This window comes from Lissotriton vulgaris, chromosome 11, assembly GCF_964263255.1.
Source record: "Lissotriton vulgaris chromosome 11, aLisVul1.2, whole genome shotgun sequence".
In the NCBI taxonomy this organism is placed as follows: Eukaryota; Metazoa; Chordata; class Amphibia; order Caudata; family Salamandridae; genus Lissotriton; species Lissotriton vulgaris.
Window position 1 is genome coordinate 10907688 of NC_141699.1, and position 23156 is coordinate 10930843.

The 23156-nt window shown below is 45.5% G+C and overlaps 1 protein-coding gene across 2 annotated transcripts in view; it reads right to left on the reverse strand.

The window, feature by feature from the left end:
- The window catches only part of EP400 (E1A binding protein p400), a 657563-nt gene that overhangs the window by 599462 nt on the left and 34945 nt on the right, over positions 1-23156 (reverse strand). For both annotated transcript variants that reach the window (XM_086942653.1, XM_086942654.1), the window contains exon 2: positions 3422-4773. In XM_086942653.1, the coding sequence (XP_086798779.1) occupies positions 3422-4741 (1320 nt within the window). In that variant the 5' untranslated portion in view covers positions 4742-4773. The remainder of the gene's footprint in view (positions 1-3421; positions 4774-23156) is intronic.

Consider the following 23156-nt stretch of genomic DNA (forward strand, 5'->3'; position numbering starts at 1 on the left):
GGGGTACCCTACAAGCCCCTCCAACACGTGTGTTCTGAAGAGTCACTGCTGGTTTCCAGGCTGGAGGAGACCAGAATGGACAACGAAAGGACCACAGTATGTATTCCTTGCCTTAAATACAGCTACAGTATTATCGAAAACTGAATTTTCAAGACTTTCTTGGAGACATGGGGCTGACATTTTACCCTTCAGCCAGTTAGTCCAATTCCTCAGAGCAGCTATTACAATTTACACACAATTTCAGATCAATGTACAAATTTAGGTTTCAATGCGATGCACTGCACAGGTTGGCATTGGTTACACTTAAGGAATGCAACAGACTTCGACATGGCTAAAGGGATTCCTGAAGTCACCCCAGCAAAATAAATAAGCAGCAACACTGTATGTTATTGTAGAGTCCTGAGACTTTAACATCACTGGGTCTATGGCCACAAAGTACTACACATTTCAATCAGATTACGGGACACTTCAGAACACACACCATAGGAGGGGCCCGTCACTGGCATCCAACAGTTTTAGGGAGTGGGCCTTTTGCTCCCCTCCGATGAAGAAAAACAGTGGCTGGTGTGAAGGAATCTCTTCCCAAAAACAAAGCCCAAGGTTTCAGAAGCCAGGAGAACAGACTCCACTGTGCAAAAATGATCAAAGAGAGGGAGCGCAAACTCTGGTGGGGTGCAAGCAGCAGATCATCAAGGCATTGCCTCAATCTCCAAATCTTGTAAGGTGCATTGAAAAAGAAAAAAGTAAAGGACAGGTTATACAGAATCATAAAGCGATGGAGCTAAAAGCAGCGGCAAAATGCAAAGCCAAGTCTGCTACAACCAGCGCTTCAACACTTGAAAGCAGGAAGAGGTCTTCAGCCGCACAGCTAAAGAAATCGGGCATTGCACGGACAGGGGAGAAAGGGCTTCAAGTGACACCAAAACACTTACACCAGTGCCGGCCATGCAGACAGGATTCCTCGCCATGGTCTGGGAGTAGAATGGCTACACATATAGAAATGGCCAGCTGAGCTCCTAGAACAATCCTAGAATACTTCACCGAAGGTGAGGGACACTGACAGAAATCTCAGAGCTTAGTAGTAGGAAGGAGGCCGACATTCAGCTGCCCACTGGTATAGATTGCACACTGGCCACGTGCACCATGTGAAAAGCAAAACTTGATCTTTCACGTCACTTTTCCCTCTTGCATCCACCCAAAACTTGGCTGTATTTGTTAAGGCAACTATAACTACAGCAGCTGCAAACTAGATAAGTGATGAAAAGAAAACACCAGCTGCGTGACTATTGAGCCTGAAGTTATGACTGCTTCTCAGTTTAGCACGTCTCTCATGATCACCTCACTTTACTCCTGAATCTACCCATCTCTCTTCCCTCAGCCAGTATTTGTTATTTCAGCAGGAAGGAGTCATTTATTTTCAGTCTTTGGATAATTAAAGGCAGTGCAAAAGAGGAATACACGAATGGGTGCGGACCTACATACATGTGGTTCCATAATCTTCATTAGTTGGTTGGGGGACATTGGAAGTAACTTAAATGAATCTTTATCTTCAGTTTCAGCTACTTTGCTATACATTACAGCACTCCTATCCTCCTGCCCTGAAACACTGTTTTACTGTGGTGGCAGTGTATGCTCAAAAGATTCCATGACAAGTGCTTGTACATTACTGCCTAAGCAAACAAACATCGAATAACCACCACGAGGTTACATGCTCAATGGCTTTCTCCTCAGACCATCATTCCTCCAAAACATTATTCGGAGCCACTTAAGTGAAAGTATGTTCACTCTTCTAAGGAGTACAAAAGGGGGTGGTGATGGACGGAGCATCTGAACCAATCAAACACTCACACCCAGTCAACAGATCTGGGTTTAATCCAACACCGTTCTTTATCCCACTCTGCCACCCCAGTTCAGACATGGCCATATGCAAATCAGTCTGACGCTGTGCCTCATAGGAACAGTCCAGCCCGAACTGCCAAGCCATCACAGTTCTTTAGCCAGAAACCGGTCCTAGGAAGCTTGTTCAGGGTCAGAATGATTTGCTTATGGCCATGTCTGAACTGGGGTGGCAGAGTAGGCTAAAGAACGGTGATGGATTAAACCCAGATCTGTTGACTGGGTGTGAGTGTTTGATTGGTTCAGATGCTCCGTCCATCACCACCCCCTTTTGTACCGCTTTGTTCGCCATAAGTTGGCAGGGTATGCTCAGACGTGAGTCCCTTGCTCACTTTGCCACTGGATTCAAGCAAGCCTGGCCGAAGACGGATGTAATGCCAGAAAACGGTCCTAGGAAGCTTGTTTCCGGTCCAGGGAAGGCATGGCTTGGCAGTTCGGGCTGGACTGTTCCCATGAGGCACAGGGTCAGACTGATTTTCATATGGCCATGTCTGAACTGGAGTGGCAGAGTGTGCTAAAGAACAGTGATGGATTAAACCCAGATCTGTTGACTGGGTGTGAGTGTTTGATTGGTTCAGATGCTTCGTCCATCACCACCTACCTTTTGTAGAACTCTTCTAAGGAGCCACTAGATTATGAATGGGTTCAGACTCCTTCTACAAAGAGTAGTGATATTTGTACTGCTACCTGCAATTCTCCAAAGCTCTGAACACCAATAAGCCATGACCCAAAAGCAGTGATCTTTGATAACTTGTGCTCCTTTTTAAAAAAAGCGTACCTTTTCATAAACATATCACCACTGATAATTGTCTATACAAATTACAAGGGTTGTTGTGTCTTTCAAAAGACCCAATCGTTTGTCCCCAAAATTAAATGCGGGTATACTCTGGCATGCAGAGTTGAAATAGGCACATAACATATAAGCCTGAGTGTGTGGTCTAATGAGTCTGAAAACCAGAAAGAACAGAGAAAGACAGAGCCAGGAGGAGTTTGTGACAGAGAGGAAGCTGAACAACAAGAGAGAGAAAGGGGAGAGGGAAGTAATAAAGGGAGAGAGAAACAGAGACTGTCCAGAGAGCTTGGGATGGCCAAACCATCAGAGGAAAACAGCAAAGTTAATGCAAATAATAAATGTCAATTGGTAGGTGCTGGAGAAAACAGGGTGTCAGGTGAACAATTTTTTCAAGTTAGGCTTCAAAACATGAAAACGTTCAACTTGTAATGCAATTCCTAACAAATATGATCTAAGCAAGCCAAGCGTTTACCTCTGTCACCGCAAAACCGTCCACAGATACGGACAGGCATCTTTAGGAACAGCAATTACATTAAGGAGGTACAGCAACTTTCAAGGATTTCTTATTGATCCCTATATTTCTAGATTAATTTGATGAAATGTAACAATGGAGTATAAAAAGAAGTTACTGTTACTTACAGGAGCACACTATTCTACACTAAAATCAGCAAAAAAGCATACTTCAAGCCACCCGTCTTGCCAAATGAGAAAGCAACAATGAAAACCACTTACCTCGTCATTGATGACCTCGGACTGCTCTTCCTCCTCGTCTTCCTCTAGCTCCAAGTCGTTCTGCCTGAGGTACGACTGCAGGAGCATACAGTGCTTTCTCCTAAAGGCTAGGAAATCCATCATGTTCCCTTGGAGCTGCTGCAGGAAGAACAGCTCGATCAGATAATCCTTGAGGGAGTCCTTCATGGCCTTCATCTGTCGGTGATGGTGCTCCAGACACTGCTTTCTCATCTGAGCATCCTCTTGCGTTGCAGGAGGAATCTCATCCAGTTTCTTGGGTTGTTTTTTCACTGCTGTGCTGATGTTCTGAGCAAGAGAAAGACCAGAGAGCCCGGGAGGGCCAGTGGCGCGAGAGGGGCTTGTTGGAGTAGGCGTGGAGGCCAAGCCAAAAGATGCCGATCCCCCAACCCCGGTTAACATTCCCCCTGTAGTCCTCTCAAAGCCCAGAGATCTGCTCAGTTGTTGCCTGTGAAGCACCTGCTGCTGCTGAATGAGCTGGCCCTGGATAATACTGCTGATCTGCGGCGGCAGATTGTTGGTTGTTATAAGGCCTGGACTGGCTAACGGCTGCATGCTTGCCACACTAGTTAGGGGGCTTTGTGGCCCAAGATGATGAATTGTGCCACCAGTTTGTGAGTGAGGCTGGGAAAGCCGCCTCTCCCGCACAGTGGTAGGTGTCCCTGGCTGCAGTTGCACTTGTGTTGCCTGAGTAATCTGAGTCATTCCTGATGCATCCTGAAAGACGAAATGTCCACCATTGGAAGGACTCAGACTGATCTGTCTAACAAGCACACTTCCGTCCACAAATCCTCGAGTGGGGCTCTGGCTGCACATAGTAAGCCCTGGGCCAGGCGTACTTGTCCGGACATTCTGCAGCGTCTGCATGGGCATGGGTCCAGGCTGCGTGGGACTTTGAGACTGGACCTGCTGGGGCAATGGTGAAGTGACCTGAATGTACGATGGAGACCCGTGTTCAAACCGTCTTTGTTGAGAACTAAACTGGAAACCTGGGGATGCAGGATTAGGGAGGGGCAAAGGGGTCAGAGTTATTTGTTGGTTCCCAGACACCACTTGTCCAACGTTCTGCAGCGTAATGTTCACGTTTTGCCCCGTACTCGTGTTTCGACTCATTATAAGCTGCTGAATCTGGTAACTGGGAGACTGCTGTCCCGATGGACTCAGTGAAGGTGCAAAAGAAGCAACAGGGGACTGGGGTAAGTTCGCTGGCATAAGTTGCTCCTCACCCTCGGTGCCAGTGAAGGATCTGGACCTCTGGAGCTGCTGGTGCTGGCTATTAGGGGGCCCACTTCCATGATGCATGATTATTCTCTTTTTTCTAACGTGATATTACCCTAAGAGAAAATGAAAATAGGCTTAGAATAGAATGATAAATGATCAACTCAGATAAACATTCAACATGGTGGCTAAAGTTCTCCTTTCACAGTATGCAAATCCTGCAACTGATTGCAGTCTAAAGGTCTGCAGGCAATTAGCTGTCATTAGTTAGTAAACAAATACAATGGATTCGTATACAATGTGTTTATTTTGCAATGCATACTTGTACACTGCATTTAAATGTTATTACATTTAAATTACAGCACAATGCTTACTGTTACAACCTGGCAATGTATATCTCTATTTTTTACTTAAATAAAATGAAGTATTTTACAAAAAACATTTAATGGTTAGGAATTTATTTTTCAAAATTGAGGCCACTTACTTTTAAAATATATTTTCTCTATACATATAGTACATTTTCTATTAAATTAATTTTATCTTAAACCACTGTATTTCAATATTTTTCCATTAATTAACTTCAAAAGCAATACAAGAGCCACGTTCTTAACGTAGTGACCATTCTATCCGGACACTAACTCAACACAGCATCTACTGTATTGTAAGCTAGATTTAATTTTATGTTTCATAAATAGATTTAACTAGAATGAGTCACTTCTGAAAACCTAAATAAGTTCCTTTTCAATTCATTGACTTTGAAGTAACTTTTTAAGTCACCTTCGTTTTGCAGGAAATTAAGGTCCCAAAATAACGCCCAACACATATTAGATATATATATGTCATGTGATCAAGGCTCTTCAAGCCGAAACGCGTCAGACAGACTAACGCAATAAAGAAAACTTCAGCACAAAACTGCGTCCGTCTGTGGTGTGAAAGCCTTGGAGCGGCGGAGTGACTTGATACATAACTATATATAATGCTTTTCCAAGAATCAAGGATAAAAAATAACATTGTTTTTAATCGTTCTTCTATTTATTGAGGTAGGCTTTCAAAGGAGAACTATCCCACAAAAGAAGGCCTTAAGAAAAACATTCATGGAGTTAGAAAAATGAATTATTTATGAAAAGTTTATTAAATAAATGAAAGGAAAGTTAGACAAATCCATGAAGGAATAAGCCACATTGTATTATAGATGGAACACATTTGCATGTTACAAGATGGCGCTGATTTTCTTCTTTTGTTTCTAGTGTTGAAAGAGAAACACATAATGTACTGTGAAGATGGTGTTAGTCATCGTGAGCAAGGCTGCGTCTGCCAGCCGAAACACGTAGATTTGTTCATTTCCAGAATAAAATTTGGTGATATTGACAGGAGTGTAGCCATCATTCTTGAAAGAGAATGTGTTAGGAGGATATGTATATATATTACACACACACACACACACCTATATATATGCACACACATGCATATACACACGTATATTATAGACGATGCCTTACATTTACATTTTTGAAAAAAGATAAATGTGTGTGAGGTAAACGCATGTTTTGTACAAGATTTTGCGATGTGAAAAAATACTTTGGAAACATAAGTATTTTTAAATGATTTGTAGTAAATGTAATATACCAAAGTAAAATAATATTTACTGACAGCTATGATACAAAATAATAGACTTGGACCTTGTAAAGGCATTTCAATACAAGGACCTCTGGATGAACAATGCACTACAAATGTGAATGATGTGACTGTGGTTCAGAAGGTACCTTCTTTAAGATTTTAGAAGGGTTATCACATCCTCAAAGAATCAGGACAGTTACTTCACTTCACTGAGAGCTCAGCCACAAAAAAACAGTTTTTTTACATAAGCATTTTTAGCGCAATTGATACAATAGACTGAACAGAGTTTTGGGATATAATTATATTTTACGGTCGGATAAAATGGCCACTATTTAATGTGCAATTCTGAAATGATGTACAGAAAAACACAAACCGAGGAAAGTGTGCCAGTAAGATAAAAATCCCATGCTCACATAATAGTAAAATCTACATTAACACGAAGATCTATACAAAACAAAAGGTAAATAGGCAGTTTTCTTTTGTGAAGAAAGTCAATCTTGAGATTTTATGAAAGTAAATGGGCATGAGAAATCCTGACGCATCATCTCATTGGCAAAAGTAAAAATAAAAAATAAAATAAAACAAGCACTGGCAAAGCCAATAGGTCTTACAAGAGCTATTGACTTTGTCAATGTGGTTTTGCCATGTTGTATACCAGTGTGGCTGCTGTTCAGCACGGCTTAAATGTTGTGGCGTGGAGTGTCCTAGACTGGGGGGGGGGGGGGGGGGGAGGGGGGAGGGAGGCAGAGTGTCTCAGACTCTATTTGTAGGAGCAGAGTGTCATAGAGTGGAGTTGGGGGGAGTAGAGTGTCGCTGAGGTAAAAGTCTGGGGATGTGGATCGATGACTAACAAGGATAGCCCAGGCCCCTAAGATATCAACTAGCTGTTTTGGTTGCTCACCAGACTTCGAGGCGGGTGGAAGTCCAACTCTTAATACCTGGGTTCCCCCAAGGCAGACATTCAGAAACTTCAAGGAACATAAAATGCAGCTGCATGCATGCTTCTGGGCATTTCCAGATCCCAATTAGCCCGGCAGGGGTTGATGGCTCTGCATTGGCTCCCCACTGCTCAAAGAATTTAACTGAATTTAAGTCCCTGTGCCTGCCCATAGAGCCCTTCATGGGAGAGGTCCTCCAGCCCTTCAACAATGAGCAGGGCAAAAAATGTACCCACCGTGAAAATACTGAAGGCTTATGCTCTGTCACTGCTGGAGACTGCGCAATGCCAAAGTCTGTAACATTGCAGTCTCCAGCAGCACAGCGCCAAGGGTGTTGGCAACCAAAAAAAACAGGTTACAATATGAAACCTCCTCTTTTTGTCAGACACCCTATGCATACAGGGCAGCAGGGATGGAGGAGGGGTGGCGAGGTTGGGGGTGGCGGCAGAGAAGATTGAGGGTATGTAAAACAAGCATTGGGTATAGCTTTTGGGACCGTATTATTTTGTTATGAAGCACAATATCCTTGGTGCACAACATCAACTGTTGCATGGCTAAACACTTATAATGTCCCAAAGGCGAGACCTATTGGCTATGCCAATGCTTGTTCCACTTGAATTGATCAACTAAACCATGGAGCCGGTGAAATAGCTCTGGCTGGGTGGAATGATGAGAAAGGCAAATTGGCATCCAGTGACTTAAAAACCCAAATGGCCAGAAAGAGCCGAGGAGGAGCCGTGGTGACCTCACAGGTGGGATGAAGTTCAGAGCACTTGTGTGTGCACGGGAATTTAAAACACCACTGTAAATGTGCTTGCCGTGCAGACTCCCTGCAGTGACTTTTCAGTGGGCGCAGGACGGGACCACCGGGGGCCCCAACGGCATGCATTCACTGAATGCGACAAGACGGACACGTGGGGACGTTCCTAGCGCTGGTCCGCTGGACGTTTTAGAAGCATTCGCACAAGTCTGGCAGGCATTGGCTACAACATGCAGTTGCCAGCGTTTCTACAGAGGAGCAAGGAGCTGGAACAATATATTTCTAGACTTTAGAAATACTAAGGAAGAACAACACGCCAGATAAGGTGCGTACTATGTGTGCATGTTTACAGCGTTAACAATGAAGGGCGATAATCACTCATAGACTGCTGACACTGGAAGTGTTAGGGGCGTCCCCTAAGGTCTGCATACAAGACCCATAATAGTATAGGTACATTTCTGATCGATGGCATCAAAAGTCCTGAAAGTACTGTGTAAGGTAACTTGAGGGCTGTGAGAAAGCTAACTGCGGACGTTGAATGACAACTCCAAAATACAGACCATGGAAAACAGGTAGAATGCTCAGATAGCTGTAAACAACTGAGCCATGTCAGGAGGGAATACCTCAGATACCCAAAAATTAACAAGGATGAAAACCGCTAACTAACACTGCGCGATCTTGTTGTCAAAGTGAGTTATAGCATCTGTCAATGATATTTTAACGGAAAATCGACTGTACAAAATACATACATTTTCCTGTTAAGGCTATGTGGGATTCTAAAAACATGACAATTCAACTATTAAAATAAAGGCGCTTTAAAATCCCCTTCAAGCCCCAAGGGCAAATTGCACAAGTGCGCTAGAACAGCAAAGGTATAAAGCTCCATGCCCAAGCATTTGCAATGCAATAGGTCTCACATTAGGAAAGTTTGAGCTATTGGTATTGTAAATGACACATTTTTAGGTCTCGGCTAGAAGCGAGCGAAGCTCGCTCTCGCCAGAGATCTATTGTTAGCGGCTCAGCTTCCGAGGAGGACAGTCCTGGCCGCGCGCAAGGCGATTTGCGCCGGCCACGCGAACGCGTTGTCCTCCTCGGAAGCTGAGACGCTAGCTATACCTCCCGCTGCTTGCGCATGCGCCGTGCCCAATGGAAGGTTTCGGGCTTACGCATGCGCCTTGCCCCTTACTGCAGGACCGGCCGCGGCAGACTTGGCTCTTGACATATATTAAAGGGCTAACGACATAAGTAGTTTGTTACCGAAGCCTGGCAGCATTCTTGTCAGGATTCAGGCTCATCACTATTGGATGCCCAACACACGTTGCAAACGCCTGCAGACCACATACACATGTTTTCAACTCAATCCAGCTGCTGGCACAGGGGCAGCTGTGGAACTGGTATTAAGGAACGCCCGGTTGGTTTTAGACACGGCTGTTCTTAATGTATAAATGGCATGTGAGGTCGATTCGGGTGCTCTCTTACCTTGTGAGAGGGCTGCAGCCGCGGCCAGCAGCGCCAGGATCGCCAGGCAGCTGTTCATGGTGACTTGCTGAGGACAGATGTGTGATGCACGCGGCGTGGATGGTGCTTGGAAATCTGCCCCTCAGTACCTGCTTTTCTTAAATTTGAAAGGGGGCAGAAGTACCAGCACCTTTTCGCACTGCTGTAAAACGTTTGATGGGAGAGTACCGTGTAGTATAGTGCGTAATGGGTAACTCAGTATCATAGTACATGAACTGTATTAATGTTAACGATCTCGAATTGTAGAATCTTATGATGTAGCAAGTATTCCCTTTGTGTCATTTGACTGCTTGTACCTTGTTCGTGTTGGGTGTCCTTTCATGCGGGGGTTGGAATAAAAGGACCTACAAACTTGACACTGGTCTCGAGTCGTCAATAAGATACTACGTACCGCCACTTCTAATTGGTAAACAGGCACCCAGACAGCACCGGCTTTTGGCATGGGCGATCTGGGCTCAGGCCCAGGGCGCCAATCTTCAGAGGGGTGGACGGAGCTGTATGTATTCAGGTTATGCAAACAGCAGCAAACCTTTCTCCAACCTCGGTGCCTCTCCGCTCTCGTTTCTTTCCGTAGAGGATATTTTTAACAGCCCATTAGCCCCCTTCCTTGCCCCCTTCACCCTCTTACCCTTGCTGACATACACCACCACCACCCTCCTCGCTGCAGCGTGACGCAATGTAAACTTTGGGTGAGGTCCGAAGATATCTGTGTTTAGGGCCGTTCACTGGGCTGACAGAGACAGACCTGTGAACACAAAAGCCCAACCCCCACCCCTCCGCTGCCTCATTCTATTCCCTACCACACTACCGTCAGCAAGGTCGTCAATTTTCACTCCGGCCAGGGCACTATCGTAGCAAAGGGTGGCTCTGCACACAGTGGCAGTTAGGACCTGCACTCGTGTATGGTAACTAGAGCTGAAGAAAAGCGCTCGAATGCGGCCTTTTTACCAGATTTGGATAGCGCGAACTCAACCCAAAGGTATTGGAGCGCTGTACATGAGGACCCCTTACGTTACATATTCACGCACGGGCAGGGCTTTAACTGGGCCAGGTCTCACCTGGTCTGAGCACAGGTATTTTTTAAAGGGGGCCTTGAAACGGGTCTCTATCGGGCTCTATTTTGTGCCCTGACACAGGCAGTCCGTTTTTTTTACCAGACTGCAGTGACAGCAAGCACGTCGATGTGCGCGAGGTGAGAGTTGTAGAGGAAGGGAAATCTTTTAAAGAGAGTCATTTTCTCTCTGGATTTCCCTTCTCTGTTTGAAACTCAGGAGCTGCAACATCGTCGTGGTGTCACCAGGTCTTTAAGTGGAAGTTTTTTTTAAATATTATATACAAGCCATAGTTGCTGCTTATTTAGGTTATGCAACTAGCAACCATTGTCAAAGCCAATAGTCTTGACTTGTAGGTATGATGTTACTTGTTGTATCATATACCTGGAGCAATGACAGGAACAGCAAAATCCAAGTCGGGCAGCACACTGTGCTAAACTCAGTTTTTTTGTTGTTCACATGTTTTGTTTTTAAACCACGCCCCTTGGACTTTGCAGGGGGTCCGCTCAAGTTTTGTCATGCCACTGCTTTATGGGGGACTCTCTTGGCTAAAAGACTCTCTTGGCAAAAAGAAATTGGCTAAAAGAAAGGCTAAAACAGAGGATTCATTTTGGGGCCGGTGGGTGGCCCACTGAAATATAGAACCACTCATGAGTAGAATGTGGGGGTTCCTTTTTTAGACAACATTCCATGTGAATATTTTGGGGATTTATGGGTGCAAAGGACTGCGATGGGGTTAAGGACTTTTAATTTGCGTTTAATCTTCAAGAAAGTTTTAGCATATTTGTTGATAGGTGGCTCTTCTCAAAAGGAGCAATACATTTAAATAATACATTTAAGGGAAGACTGCATTGCACATGCAATTACTAACCTTACATAGTGCCAACCAAAACATCTGCTCTGTCAACGTGATAACATAAAAGGAGCGAGCATCCGTGAGAGTGCTCAGTCACAACCAATTTCTATACATAACTTCTGTCAGTACTAATGCATCTGCCAGAAGCAGCTACCTAATAGCCTTCACACCCTGCTCGTGGGCAGCCCGGTGACAGAGCCTGGACGGCAAACTAGTAAGGGATGCCTTATCAAGAGGCGAGCCCCCGCTCACGACTAGGGGATGCAATCGCAGACTGTTCCAACTAAAACAAGAGTTGCAACAGGTAAACCAACTTTAATCTTATATTTTCCCCACAGCTTACTGACGAGTACTGTAGAAAAACAAGCATTTACAATGCAATGGTCTCGGCATTGTTAAAGTTAGAGCCATTGGCATTGCTCATGACATTATTTTTATTTATGTTTTTGTTTTTAAAACATAAATAAATGACATTGTCATTTACAATGCTAATAGCTCTAACTTTTGCAATGCCGAGACCGTTGCATTGTAAATGCTTGTTTATTTATGTGTTGGTTTTGAAAATAGCGAAATTAATAGCTTTGACATTTACAATGCCAATAGTTTTAACTTTTCGCAAATGTGCCACCTATAGCATTTGTGACGCAATATGTGTTGTATTTACATGACTTAGCTGATCTCATCCTCAGATTGGACCTCGACCTAATCATCCTGACTGAAACCTGGTTAACCGAATCCTCTACACCTATAATGGACATTCTGGTCCCCCCTAACTACCACATCATTAGGCTTGACAGGTCTGGCAAGATAGGTGGCGGTATCGCATGCATATACAGGAACAGCCTTTCTGTTCTGAAAGTCCCCGTGCCGTCCCTACCCTCTCCAACTTCCTGCGAATACATCTGCCTCGATGTCATCAGTGATGGCAAACCGATATGCTCTCTCCATAGCATTTACCACCCTCCCAGAGACCACCTCATCTTCGCCCAGCAAATGATGGACCTGATTTCATCCAACGCAGGACGACAGCTCACCCAAATATACCTGGGCGACTTCAACCTCCATTGGAACGATCTCAACGATGCGGTGGTAAATAGTCTTAAAAGCTTCCTCAGCGCCCTGGACCTCACACAACTATGCAACAGCCCGACCCACGAGAAAGGCGCTATCCTCGACCTCATCATCGCCAAAGAGGGCGCTATTCAACTTGAGGCTATTCAACGCTGTGACTGGTCAGACCATCATATTGTTACATTTCACATCAATGAAAAAGTCAAACTCAACTCTGTTCAACCCACCAGACCTAAAGTCTGGAAAAGAGACCTGAAAAGACTCAACCCATTATCCCTACCTCAGAACAGTCGCGACCTCCTACTCCCTCCTACTGGCGTTACAGATGTCCAATCTCTGACTGACCACTATCATAGCGCAGTGACCTCAATAATTAATGAGGCTGCTCCCATGCAGCTAAAAAGAGTCCCCGCTAAAATCTCCAAACCATGGTACGACGGGAGTCTCAATGAAGATAGACAAGCCATGAGACTGGCAGAGCGCACCTGGAGGACAGCTCCCTCTGCACTACACCTAAAAACCCTGAAGACAAAGAGAAACGCCTACTTCAGGAAAATAAAGCGCTCGAAAGCAAACTTTTTCAGCCTCCAGCTTGACCAAGCAAAAAATCGCCCTAGAAAACTGTTTGAGTTAATCAGAACACAAGCCAAGGAACAACCCCAACCTGTCAGTACCTTGCACGAAGCACCCTCATGTGATGACTTCGCCACTTTCTTTACCCAAAAAACTGACAACATAAAGAATGACCTCCGCGCGGACGCAAGACTCCACAGCACTCTCAATTGCATAACACCCACCGAACCTAAAAACAATGCTACTTGGTCAACCTTTGAAACCTACTCCGAAGAAGAAATAGGCAAAGTGCTCAGCACCTTGAAACCTTCCAATCACCTCTCGGATCCCCTCCCTGCCAACGCTGTCAAAGATTTCATCCCTCTGCTCCTTCCCCTCTGGACTAAAATCATCAACAGCTCGCTCCAAGAAGGAACTTTCCCTGACTCCCTCAAAATTGGACAAGTCACATCTTTGCTAAAGAAACCTACTGCCGACCCATCCGACTTAAACAACTACCGTCCCATTACCAATATTCCCACTCTCGCCAAATTACTGGAAAAATGCGCTCAACTACAACTGACTAAACATATCGACTTGTTTGATCTCCTCAACCCGCATCAATCAGGTTTCCGAGCAGGACACAGCACTGAAACAGCTATGACGCACATAATTGACGACGCCCTTCAAATTCTAGATCAAGGTGATACCTGCCTCCTCATCCTGCTTGATCTCTCTTCGGCATTCGACACTGTCAAACACGAGAAGTTACTCGAGCTTCTGAGCACAAGAATGGGTCTTTCTGGGACTGTTCTCAAGTGGTTCACCTCCTTTTTACACAACAGGTCGCAGAAATTCAAGAGTAACAACCGGATGTCCTCTCCAATACCTGTGTCTCTAGGCGTCCCACAAGGATCTTCCCTATCACCAACCCTGTTCAACCTAGTTATGGAACCTCTCACCACCCTGCTCCAAGCATCCAATGTACTCTTTCACATGTACGCAGATGACACCCAACTATATCTCAAAGTACAATCCCCCAACGACATTGTACTACTGAACTCTACGATCAGAAGCACCCAATCCTGGCTTGCTGATAATCATCTCAAACTCAATGCTCTAAAAACAGAATTTCTGCTGATCACACCCCCCACCAAGATCCCCATCACGCAAACCTGGCTTAAACAGTTAACTGCACTCAATGTCCAACCCATCATAGTGGACTCAGCGAAATCTTTAGGCATAACGCTCGACTCCAACCTTAACATGCAACATCATATCAGCAAGGCTACTAAGGGAGCGAACTTCCAAATCAATACACTGAGGAAGCTTAAACCCTTCCTGCCAGCCAAAGACTTCCAAACTGCAGTACAAGCTCTAGTAATCCCTCGAACTGAATACGGCAGCACCGCCCTTTGCGGTCTCCCATTAACCAGCACTGCACCCCTAAGAGCCTCTCTAAACGCTGCAGCCAGACTCATCACTGGATCAAAAAAACACTCGCACATCACCCCTGATTTGAAAACACTGGACTGGCTGCCTTTTGAAGCCAGAATACATCTGAAAATCGCCTGCATGACACACAAGGCTTTACACCTGAGCTCCCCCAGATACCTCACTCAGAAGCTGTCAATCTCTGGCGGCTCTAGAATCACTAGAGGCACAGACAATCTTCTGCTAAAACCTCGAAGATTCCGGAAGGTAAAAACATATGAACGCTCTTTCTCAGGAATGGCACCCAAGATCTGGAACTCACTCCCCCCTGAAACCAGGCTCATCTCCTCCTTCACTCTTTTCAAGAAAGAAGTAAAAGCTATTTTTATGGCCAAATACACTTGACCGATTAACGTTGTTTTGGAAAGACCCTACTCCGACCTGTATTACTTTGTCCGAACTCTATGCATGTATGAACATGTATGATTATGTATTTCACCTGAATTATTGTTGCTACTACTATCTACGCACACTTTTAAATCGCTGTTCGAACTTTATGACTATGTATCTCACCTGTATTATCAATGCTACTGACTATCTATGCACACATTTAACTGTTATATTTATATTATTGATGTGCTGTTCTACCTATATGTAACCCCAATCTCTTGCTGGCATTCCCAGCCGTGTAAAGCGCTCTGATATCTGCAAAGATCCTGTTCGCGCTATATAAAACTTTCAAAATAAATAAAATAAATAAATGTATTGATATTACAAATAACAATGGCTTGTAATTTCTGTAACAATTAATACATTAAAAAAAGTTATTGTAATTTATAATGGCAATAGCTTAAACTTTTGTAAATAACTTTTGTGAAGATTATGTTCATTGTATTTTATTATGAAGAAAATCCAAGAACAGAAGTGAAATATTAACATCTTTTTGTTTCATTTCTAATAAAGCTTGAAACATTGAGCGAACATATTTGAACCAGTTGTTGTTGAATGATTGCACAGATTGATGCTGTGGTGGCGACGAGTGATGTTGTGGCGACGAGTGATGCTGTGGTGTTCAGTGATGCTGTGGTAGCGCATAGTGATGTTGCAGTGCCCCCCTAAGTAATGTTGTGGTGCCCCCCTGAGTGATGTTGTGGTGCCCCCTTGAGTGATGTTGTGGTGCCCCCCTGAGAGATGCTGTGGTGATGCGATAGACCGACAGAGGGTGGAGTTGGAGGGTGGAGCTGGAGGGTGGAGCTGTGTTGGAGGGTGGAGTTGGTGTTGGAGGGTGGAGTTGGTGTTGGAGGGTGGAGTTGGTGTTGGAGGGTGGGGTTGGTGTTGGAGGGTGGAGTTGATATTGGAGGGTGGAGTTGGTGTTGGAGGGTGGAGTTGGTGTTGGAGGGTGGAGTTGGTGTTGGAGGGTGGAGTTGGTGTTGGAGGGTGGAGTTGGTGTTGGAGGGTGGAGTTGGTGTTGGAGGGTGGGATTTGGAGGGTGGAGTTGGAATTGGAGGGTGGAGTTGAGTGATGTGGTGGTGACCCCTGAGTGATGCCCCTGAGTGATGTGGTGGTGTCCTCGAGTGATGTGGTGGTGTCCTCGAGTGATGTGGTGGTATCCTCGAGTGATGTGGTGGTATCCTCGAGTGATGTGGTGGTATCCTCGAGTGATGTGGTGGTGTCCTCGAGTGATGTGGTGGTGTCCTCGAGTGATGTGGTGGTGTCCTCGAGTGATGTGGTGGTGTTGTGTGGCGTGCAGCAGCGTGCAGCAGTGTTTGGCGTGCAGCAGGCAGTGTGTGGCGTGCAGGAGTGTGAGATGTGTGGTAGTCTGCAGCATGCAGCAATATCGTTGTTAATACCCAAATGTCAGTAAAGACATTTAAGGGGTGGAGGGGATGTGCACCCAGTAGTAGATGCTGACGAATGAGACAAAAATAAATAACTATAAGGAAAAATAAGCAAATTAAAGGAAATCTGTAAGAAAATGTAAAATAAAAGGACTCAACCAGCAGCCCTGGTGGTGAAGGGAACACCGTTTCACGCAGTTGATTACATGTGTTTAGGCAAAACACTGACTCAGCAAGAGAGCACATGGCTTAAGTGGGCTTCCTTGCGCTCCATGTTGGATGTAGAGGAGGGAGCAAGAAAATGTTAATGATACTGGAATCGACCTATGGTTTTTGAAGGTTCACCCAAGGCCCATAAAGGAAGTACATTTAACTATGCATGTATGCTTTGTGATGGTTTTATCACAAAAGCCTAGCACACAGCTAAATGTTGTCAACATGACTTCCCTAAAAGATCGGTATTTTCCTTCGAAAACAATGAAACCAACGTTGATTGGCATGTAATGCTATACTTCTGTAGCTGATTTACACCATAATGCCACTACCGTCTGCAAAATAATAAATAAATTAAACTTTAGAGGCACTTTAACACTTCTACATGTGACAAAAAATCTGGCGTCCGTAGTTCGGGAAGGCACTGAAAGGGCGTGTAGGATGATAAACAGGAAAACACTTCACCAGTACACATGCGCAGACCACACAAAGAGCTTGCAATCAGAGGAAAGAAAGTCGCGAGCTTCATTGTGAGACTGTACGCGCGACTCAGATGACAGCGAGAGCACGCGCGCACAAATTAAGGTAGTGACATATGCGCAGGTACGAGTTGCGTTTGGGAGTTCACTCGCGTGCGTAGTTATCCAGTTTGGCTTTTGAGCTTGCGCGCTGTTCTCAGTTGGTGCACGAGCTGCTGTACCCGCTCTTTGGTTGCCTCAGAGCGGTGGAGAGCGCGCAGGAGAGAGGGAGAAAGGAGCGCGAGAGCCCAAGGCAATGGCGGCAGCAGAAGAGCGAGGGAGGCGTTTTTATATATCGCGGACTTAACCCGAAGGTGTCAGGGCGCTTCACAATAGGAACAGTAGTGATACATGAAGCAAAAATTACAAGTGAGCATGTTACAAAAGCAAACGTTACGTTACATGAGGCAATAGTGACAATTGTGCAAGTATTAAGAGCAAACAAAATACAAGAGGTAGCAAACTATATGTTACTAGAGGAAATAAGCTTCTCGGCATTGCTGTGTGGGGGGTGGGTGGGTGTGTGATGAGCGAGACGCGCGCGCTGGAGAGGCAGGAGGTGGGATGACTGGGCTGCTGAATGCAGCATGCACAAAGTGAAGAGCCAATGAAAGCTCTTGAGATATATGCCCGTGGGGAGAATGCGCAATGGGAGAGAGGCTGTAGGCTGCGTGTTGGCTTGCTGGAGAGGGAGGGGGTGTGATGAGCAAGAGGCGCGCGCTGGAGAGGGAGGGCGTGGGAGGACTGGGCAGCTGAAGACAGCGTGCACAAAGTGAAGAGCCAATGAAAGCTCTTGAGATATATGCCCGTGGGGATAATGCGCAATGGGAGAGAGGCTGTGGGCTGCATGTTGGCGTGCTGGAGAGGGAGGGGGTGTGATGAGCGAGAGGCACGCGCTGGAGAGGGAGGGGGTGGGAGGACTGGGCAGCTGAATGCAGCGTGCACAAAGTGAAGAGCCAATGAAAGCTCTTGAAAAAAATGCCCGTGGGGAGAATGCGCGTGATTGTGTTCACATGAACTGTACTAAATCCGCAATAGTTCAAGATTTTGTTTTGCCTACTATACTCTCTTCTATTTATCCCTGCGGGATAGAATAGTCGAAACCTAAAAAGTATGGCGGGAGACACGCTCCAGCGCGAACTCAGAAATATCCTATAAGGACCCAGACACAGGCATCAGCCCCTGGAGCCAACATGCTAATCGTGTCTGTTCCGAAGAGCTGGATGGTTTTATGAGTGGTTTGATCCCAATGTACACTGAAGATGCAGAGGGAAGGCTTCCAAGCGGATGCACCCGGCAGGAGGCAGAGGTTGGGTGCCAAACAATACTCTCGCACTCCGAGCTCATTACATTACAAGCTTTAGCTGGGTTTCCTTGGTAGCTATGGTAGAAAGCAGACTGATGGCTTAGAAGCAAGCTGCCTACTGTGGAAACACTGGCACAGCACAGCATACTTAAAGGGAATCCTTCAGGCACGGCGCATCAGGCACAAATAATATATGACAGTCTATGAACAGTATCTGCAGTGGGTATTATCTAAGACAGTTTCAAAACACAGAATTAATACAGATACGTTAAATAAAAAGCATATATAGCCTCCGTTCATGTAGATGCAAATACTACGTAAGGGATGTTTGGTAGACCACAGAGTCTCGAGGCAGAAAAATGCTAATATTATTGGATATATGTTCTGCATGCAGGGATAGTATACGACGTGTATCTTTCAATATCATGTTTTATGTACATATCAAAAATGTTTTGTATAGAACAAACCTGAAGGGAGCGATTGGTAAAGCATGTGCACTTTATTTGGATGTGAATTGTAGAAGAGATGTTCTACAAGCGAACACTGATTCTAGGATGTGCATGAGCCCTGCACAGTTAAACAAGAATACTGCGGAGCGAACATCAGCAGAAAGGTGTTTTCTACCGAAAGACGAGAGCGGGTGTGCACGCTTTGTTACAGTGTCTATTTTAAGGTTGTGTTTGACAAGCAACGACTGTGGGTATGCATTCTAGCACAGTAATGGCGCGCAGACACTGTGGTGTGAGTAAACAAACATGGAAACAAGCGCAGCCAAGCGGCCGCGAAAGTTAAAGCTCGTTTGATGTTTCCCTTGCGGGATAATTGCTCACACATGGCACCGCTGCTCGCTCTCCCAAGGGAAAGGCCAAACATGCAGGAGCCGCAATAGAAACCAATGGAAATCATGTACGCGTTTAGGCAAAAGTCCTGAGCGATGGCTAAAGGTCCCAGCCTAAGCAATGCTTGCTCGCTGCGCTGCATAGGCGAGACCTAAAATATTAGGAGACTTGGGGGAGGTTAGGAGTTAACAGGAGACAATGAAAAGCCGAGGAGAGAAGTCTAGAGGGGGTCGGGACAGGGTCCGCAGGGGGCACGCAAATATGTGAGGCAGCCTGCAGTCTAATTGCTCAGGAGGGTGCTAAACAATGCCGCATCCAGGATGGTCCTGAACCTCCCGAGGCTTGCATCTGCAACCCAGGCCAGGAAAGATCTCCACTGGCTACCGATTCAGGTCAGGATTTCTTTCAAGCTTGTCTGCCTGGCCCATAGGGCAGTTTTTGGATCAGTTTCTGAAGGTATCAGGTCCCTTGTCAGCCTCTACACTCCCAGCAGAACCCTTCGCTCGGCCTCTAAGAATCTTCTTTATGTGCCCAGATTTAAAAGGGCAAAGTGGGGAGGTAGAGCCTTTTCCATCCTGGCCCCTCAACTGTGGAATTCTCTCCCCCTTGAACTTTCCAATCAGCCCTCACTGGGGATTTTCCGTAAGCTCTTAAAGACCTGGCTCTTTTCTCAGGTCTACTACTTCTGCGCTACTTTCCTTGCTGAGACCCTATGTTTGTTTGTTGTCTGCGCCTTGATGCCCTCTGGGTTAAGTTTGCGCAGTACAAGATCCCCATTCATTCAAACATATTTCAAAGGCAGGCGACAGAGGAATTTAACACCTCTGCTGCCCTGTTGCTCACCCTCCCTTTACTGGCTCTGTGGCAGAACAGAGGCAGTAAAGAGAGGGTGAACACCAGTTTTTTTGTTTTTTTTAAACATCACCAGAATAAAGTGTGCAAAAATAAATAAATAAAGCGGATCCGCCGGACCACAGCGGGAGAGACACGAAACTTGAAGCCGAAACCCTGCTCTTGCACGAGCCTTCCCTTCTTCCTGGCCTCCACGCCTTTTCCTCTCTCCCTGCTGGTTCAAGACTTCTGCCGGAGAGAGCGCCCCAGCCATTCATTTTATAAGCCAGCCTTGGTGATGTCACCGTAAACAATTAATTCCCTCCCAGCCCCCCTCTTTCTTCCTCCTTCAGCTGAAATAATTCACTTTTTTTGTTAGCCCCTCCTCCTGGAAATTGACAGATAAGAACACAGGTGGAGCGTGCAAGGTCTAGAAGTTTTTGTTCTTTCACACCAGAATAAAAAAATACACATTAATTGTGACCCTCTCAAAACCCGAGCAACTGCCGGCCGCTGTTCTATCTGTGGATGGGGGCGGCTCATGGGGCGGGCAGGGGTCCTCGGCGCATCACGGAGCTTCAGGGTAAGTTACTTTATCAAAGAAAAAGTTTCTAAGAAGGTGCAATTTCTGTGAAAAAATGTGAGATCATTATTTTTTAACACAATTGTGTCGGCCATTTCGTGAACCCCTCCCCCTTGCCTCTAAAAGACACCTGCTCCCCCTTCCACCTCCTCCGGGCATGGGATTTAAATCTCAAATTCTCCCAAAAAGCGTGATGTGAAAACCTGTCATATTCCGGGAGGGTCTGTTTTCTGTATTAAGAAGACATGCTAGAGTCAGGGACTGCGGAGTAGAAAAGAAATTCGAGAAAACGTACTGTTTTTTTATGACAAAATCTTTCTTCCATGCTGGAAACATCACATTTTCAAATCAAAAGAGCACGCTTACGTCCGTCATCAGTACAGCACAAACCCATGCGGACCTGCGTCTGGGCGCTGTAAGTAATGTATGTAGGATTTTAGGTAGCACTATTCAGCTGATCGGTACTCCTATTATCAACCTCGAATGGATGAAAGGCTGAGTCGCCTCCCCTGGTAACTCATGCTGTGTTCTACGGGGTATGCACAGATGTGCGCAGCAGGAGCTTGAACCCCGCGATCTATTTCACTGGCATTAGGGTATGTGACATGGAGTGCTCGCTGATATCGCAGCTGGTGAATGACATGTTCACAGTGTTCATCAGGGTACAGAGCACCTGAGCAGGTTGTGCATTCACCCGCTGAGCCACCTTGATGTGACAGCACCCCGTAATTTGCAGGACATGCTTAGAGTTGTGCAGGGAGTGGTATGTTAACGCGTCCAGCTCTCTTGCTGTGTCTGGAGCACACAACCTGTAGCATGTACGCTCTCTGCAGCAGGCGCAATTACCTGCAGGACTATGTCCTTGCGGTTAGACCAGCCATTGTCAAGTTGCACACAAGACCCTGCAGCAGGCAGTGCATTAGCCCGATGAGTTATAATACCGATTACTCTAGCCGTGTTCGAAACCCTTGGACTGCGGTATGCCGAGAAACGACCGCGGCAGGTGCATTAACCCCACGAGCGGTTCAATCATGCCCACAGACCAGGACTTACCAATGGACCTAAATGGAGTGTCGTCAGAGGGGTTGGAGACCAGTGGCGTGCATGATGCACACAGCTCTCGGCTGCGTGTGCATTTACCCACTGAGAGTCCTCAGTGGTCTGCCCCCCCTCATGTGTTCGGACCAGGACATTGCTTCTCACTCTTACTCCACAGGGGTTAACATCCTCAGGGCTCTTTCGGATTCTTCGGCGGAGCTTACTTTATTCCCAGTTCAGTTTTTATGTAAAACTTTGGCCGGAATTTACACATTTTCTTAAGGACAAGCAAGCTGAGGCAAAGAAGAGAATGTGATTCGCCCACTATCACACATCGGAAATAGGGAAGCCGGGATTAGAATTTAGGATTCCTCCTATTCGACCAGCTAAAATATTTGATGTAAAAACTCTCTGCTGCTGTATAACCTTTAAACAGTCCAGAAAAATGTGCAACACACCGCATTTAGGGGCAGATTTACAAGCCCCTTGCGCCACTTTTGCGTCACTTTTAACATGGGTATAGTGACGCAAAAGTGGCGCAAGGGGCTTGTAAATCTGCCCCTTAGTATTTAGACCACCAGTGCAGTTGCCTCCTGATTGGACCATTTAACATTTTGACACATAATTTATCTGACGGGGGTTGAGTCAAACTCTTCTCAATAATTCACTTCTTAACAACTGATTTTGTGATGTAAACATACATAGATCTCTCTTTATTCCACCAAGATTTTAACATAAATTGTACCAATTTTTTCCCACTTAAATAATGATAGTCAAGTTTATAGGACAGTTCTTTACCTAGCAACATTAATGCACTCTTTCAGATTTCAGTTTTTAGGTTCTGCTGGCTCAGTTTTACTTTCATATCCCTACAGAGAGCCCCTAAATTTAATTTTTCCCAACAATTTTTGCCCATTGTAGTTCACGTTGCAGGATTTAATTTTTTGCACCACTGATAAACTTTCTGTTCTCCCCCCCCCCAAGCAATCTTTTCCAGAATCTTATTAGCACCACCGTAGCCAATATATTCCACAATGTCATGCCAGTTTCTATTCTTATTGCTTGGGTCATGGCAGAGCCGGGGAGGGACGATAATCTCTTTCAGCATTTCCCCTCCTCAGCATCCCACCTACTTTTGCCACTAATATATAACAGCTCGGCTCCTTATTGCAATTGCTGGGGGAGCACTGCTACACAGTCTTTCAAAACAGGTCTATATGACATTTTTCTAAAGTCCCTATTGAATTTTATCAGGCCGCTCACAAGGCCACTGCCCTGATCTTCTGCACCTCAAAATGTTTTTTTTTTCATTTCTGGGACCTCTCAAACCAGACCCCAAGATACTAATATTCGCTAACGAAGCCAAGCTTCTCACGGCCTCGATGGCATCTAAATTTACCCTTTTTCTTCCCAAAACAAAGCTTCCTGGATTTATCCATATGTACCACTCATTTTGTACACCTACAGTATTCTCTAAACATGTCTAGTTTCCTTTGTAGACCTATTTCTGTTTGATCTAATATCACCAGGTCTTC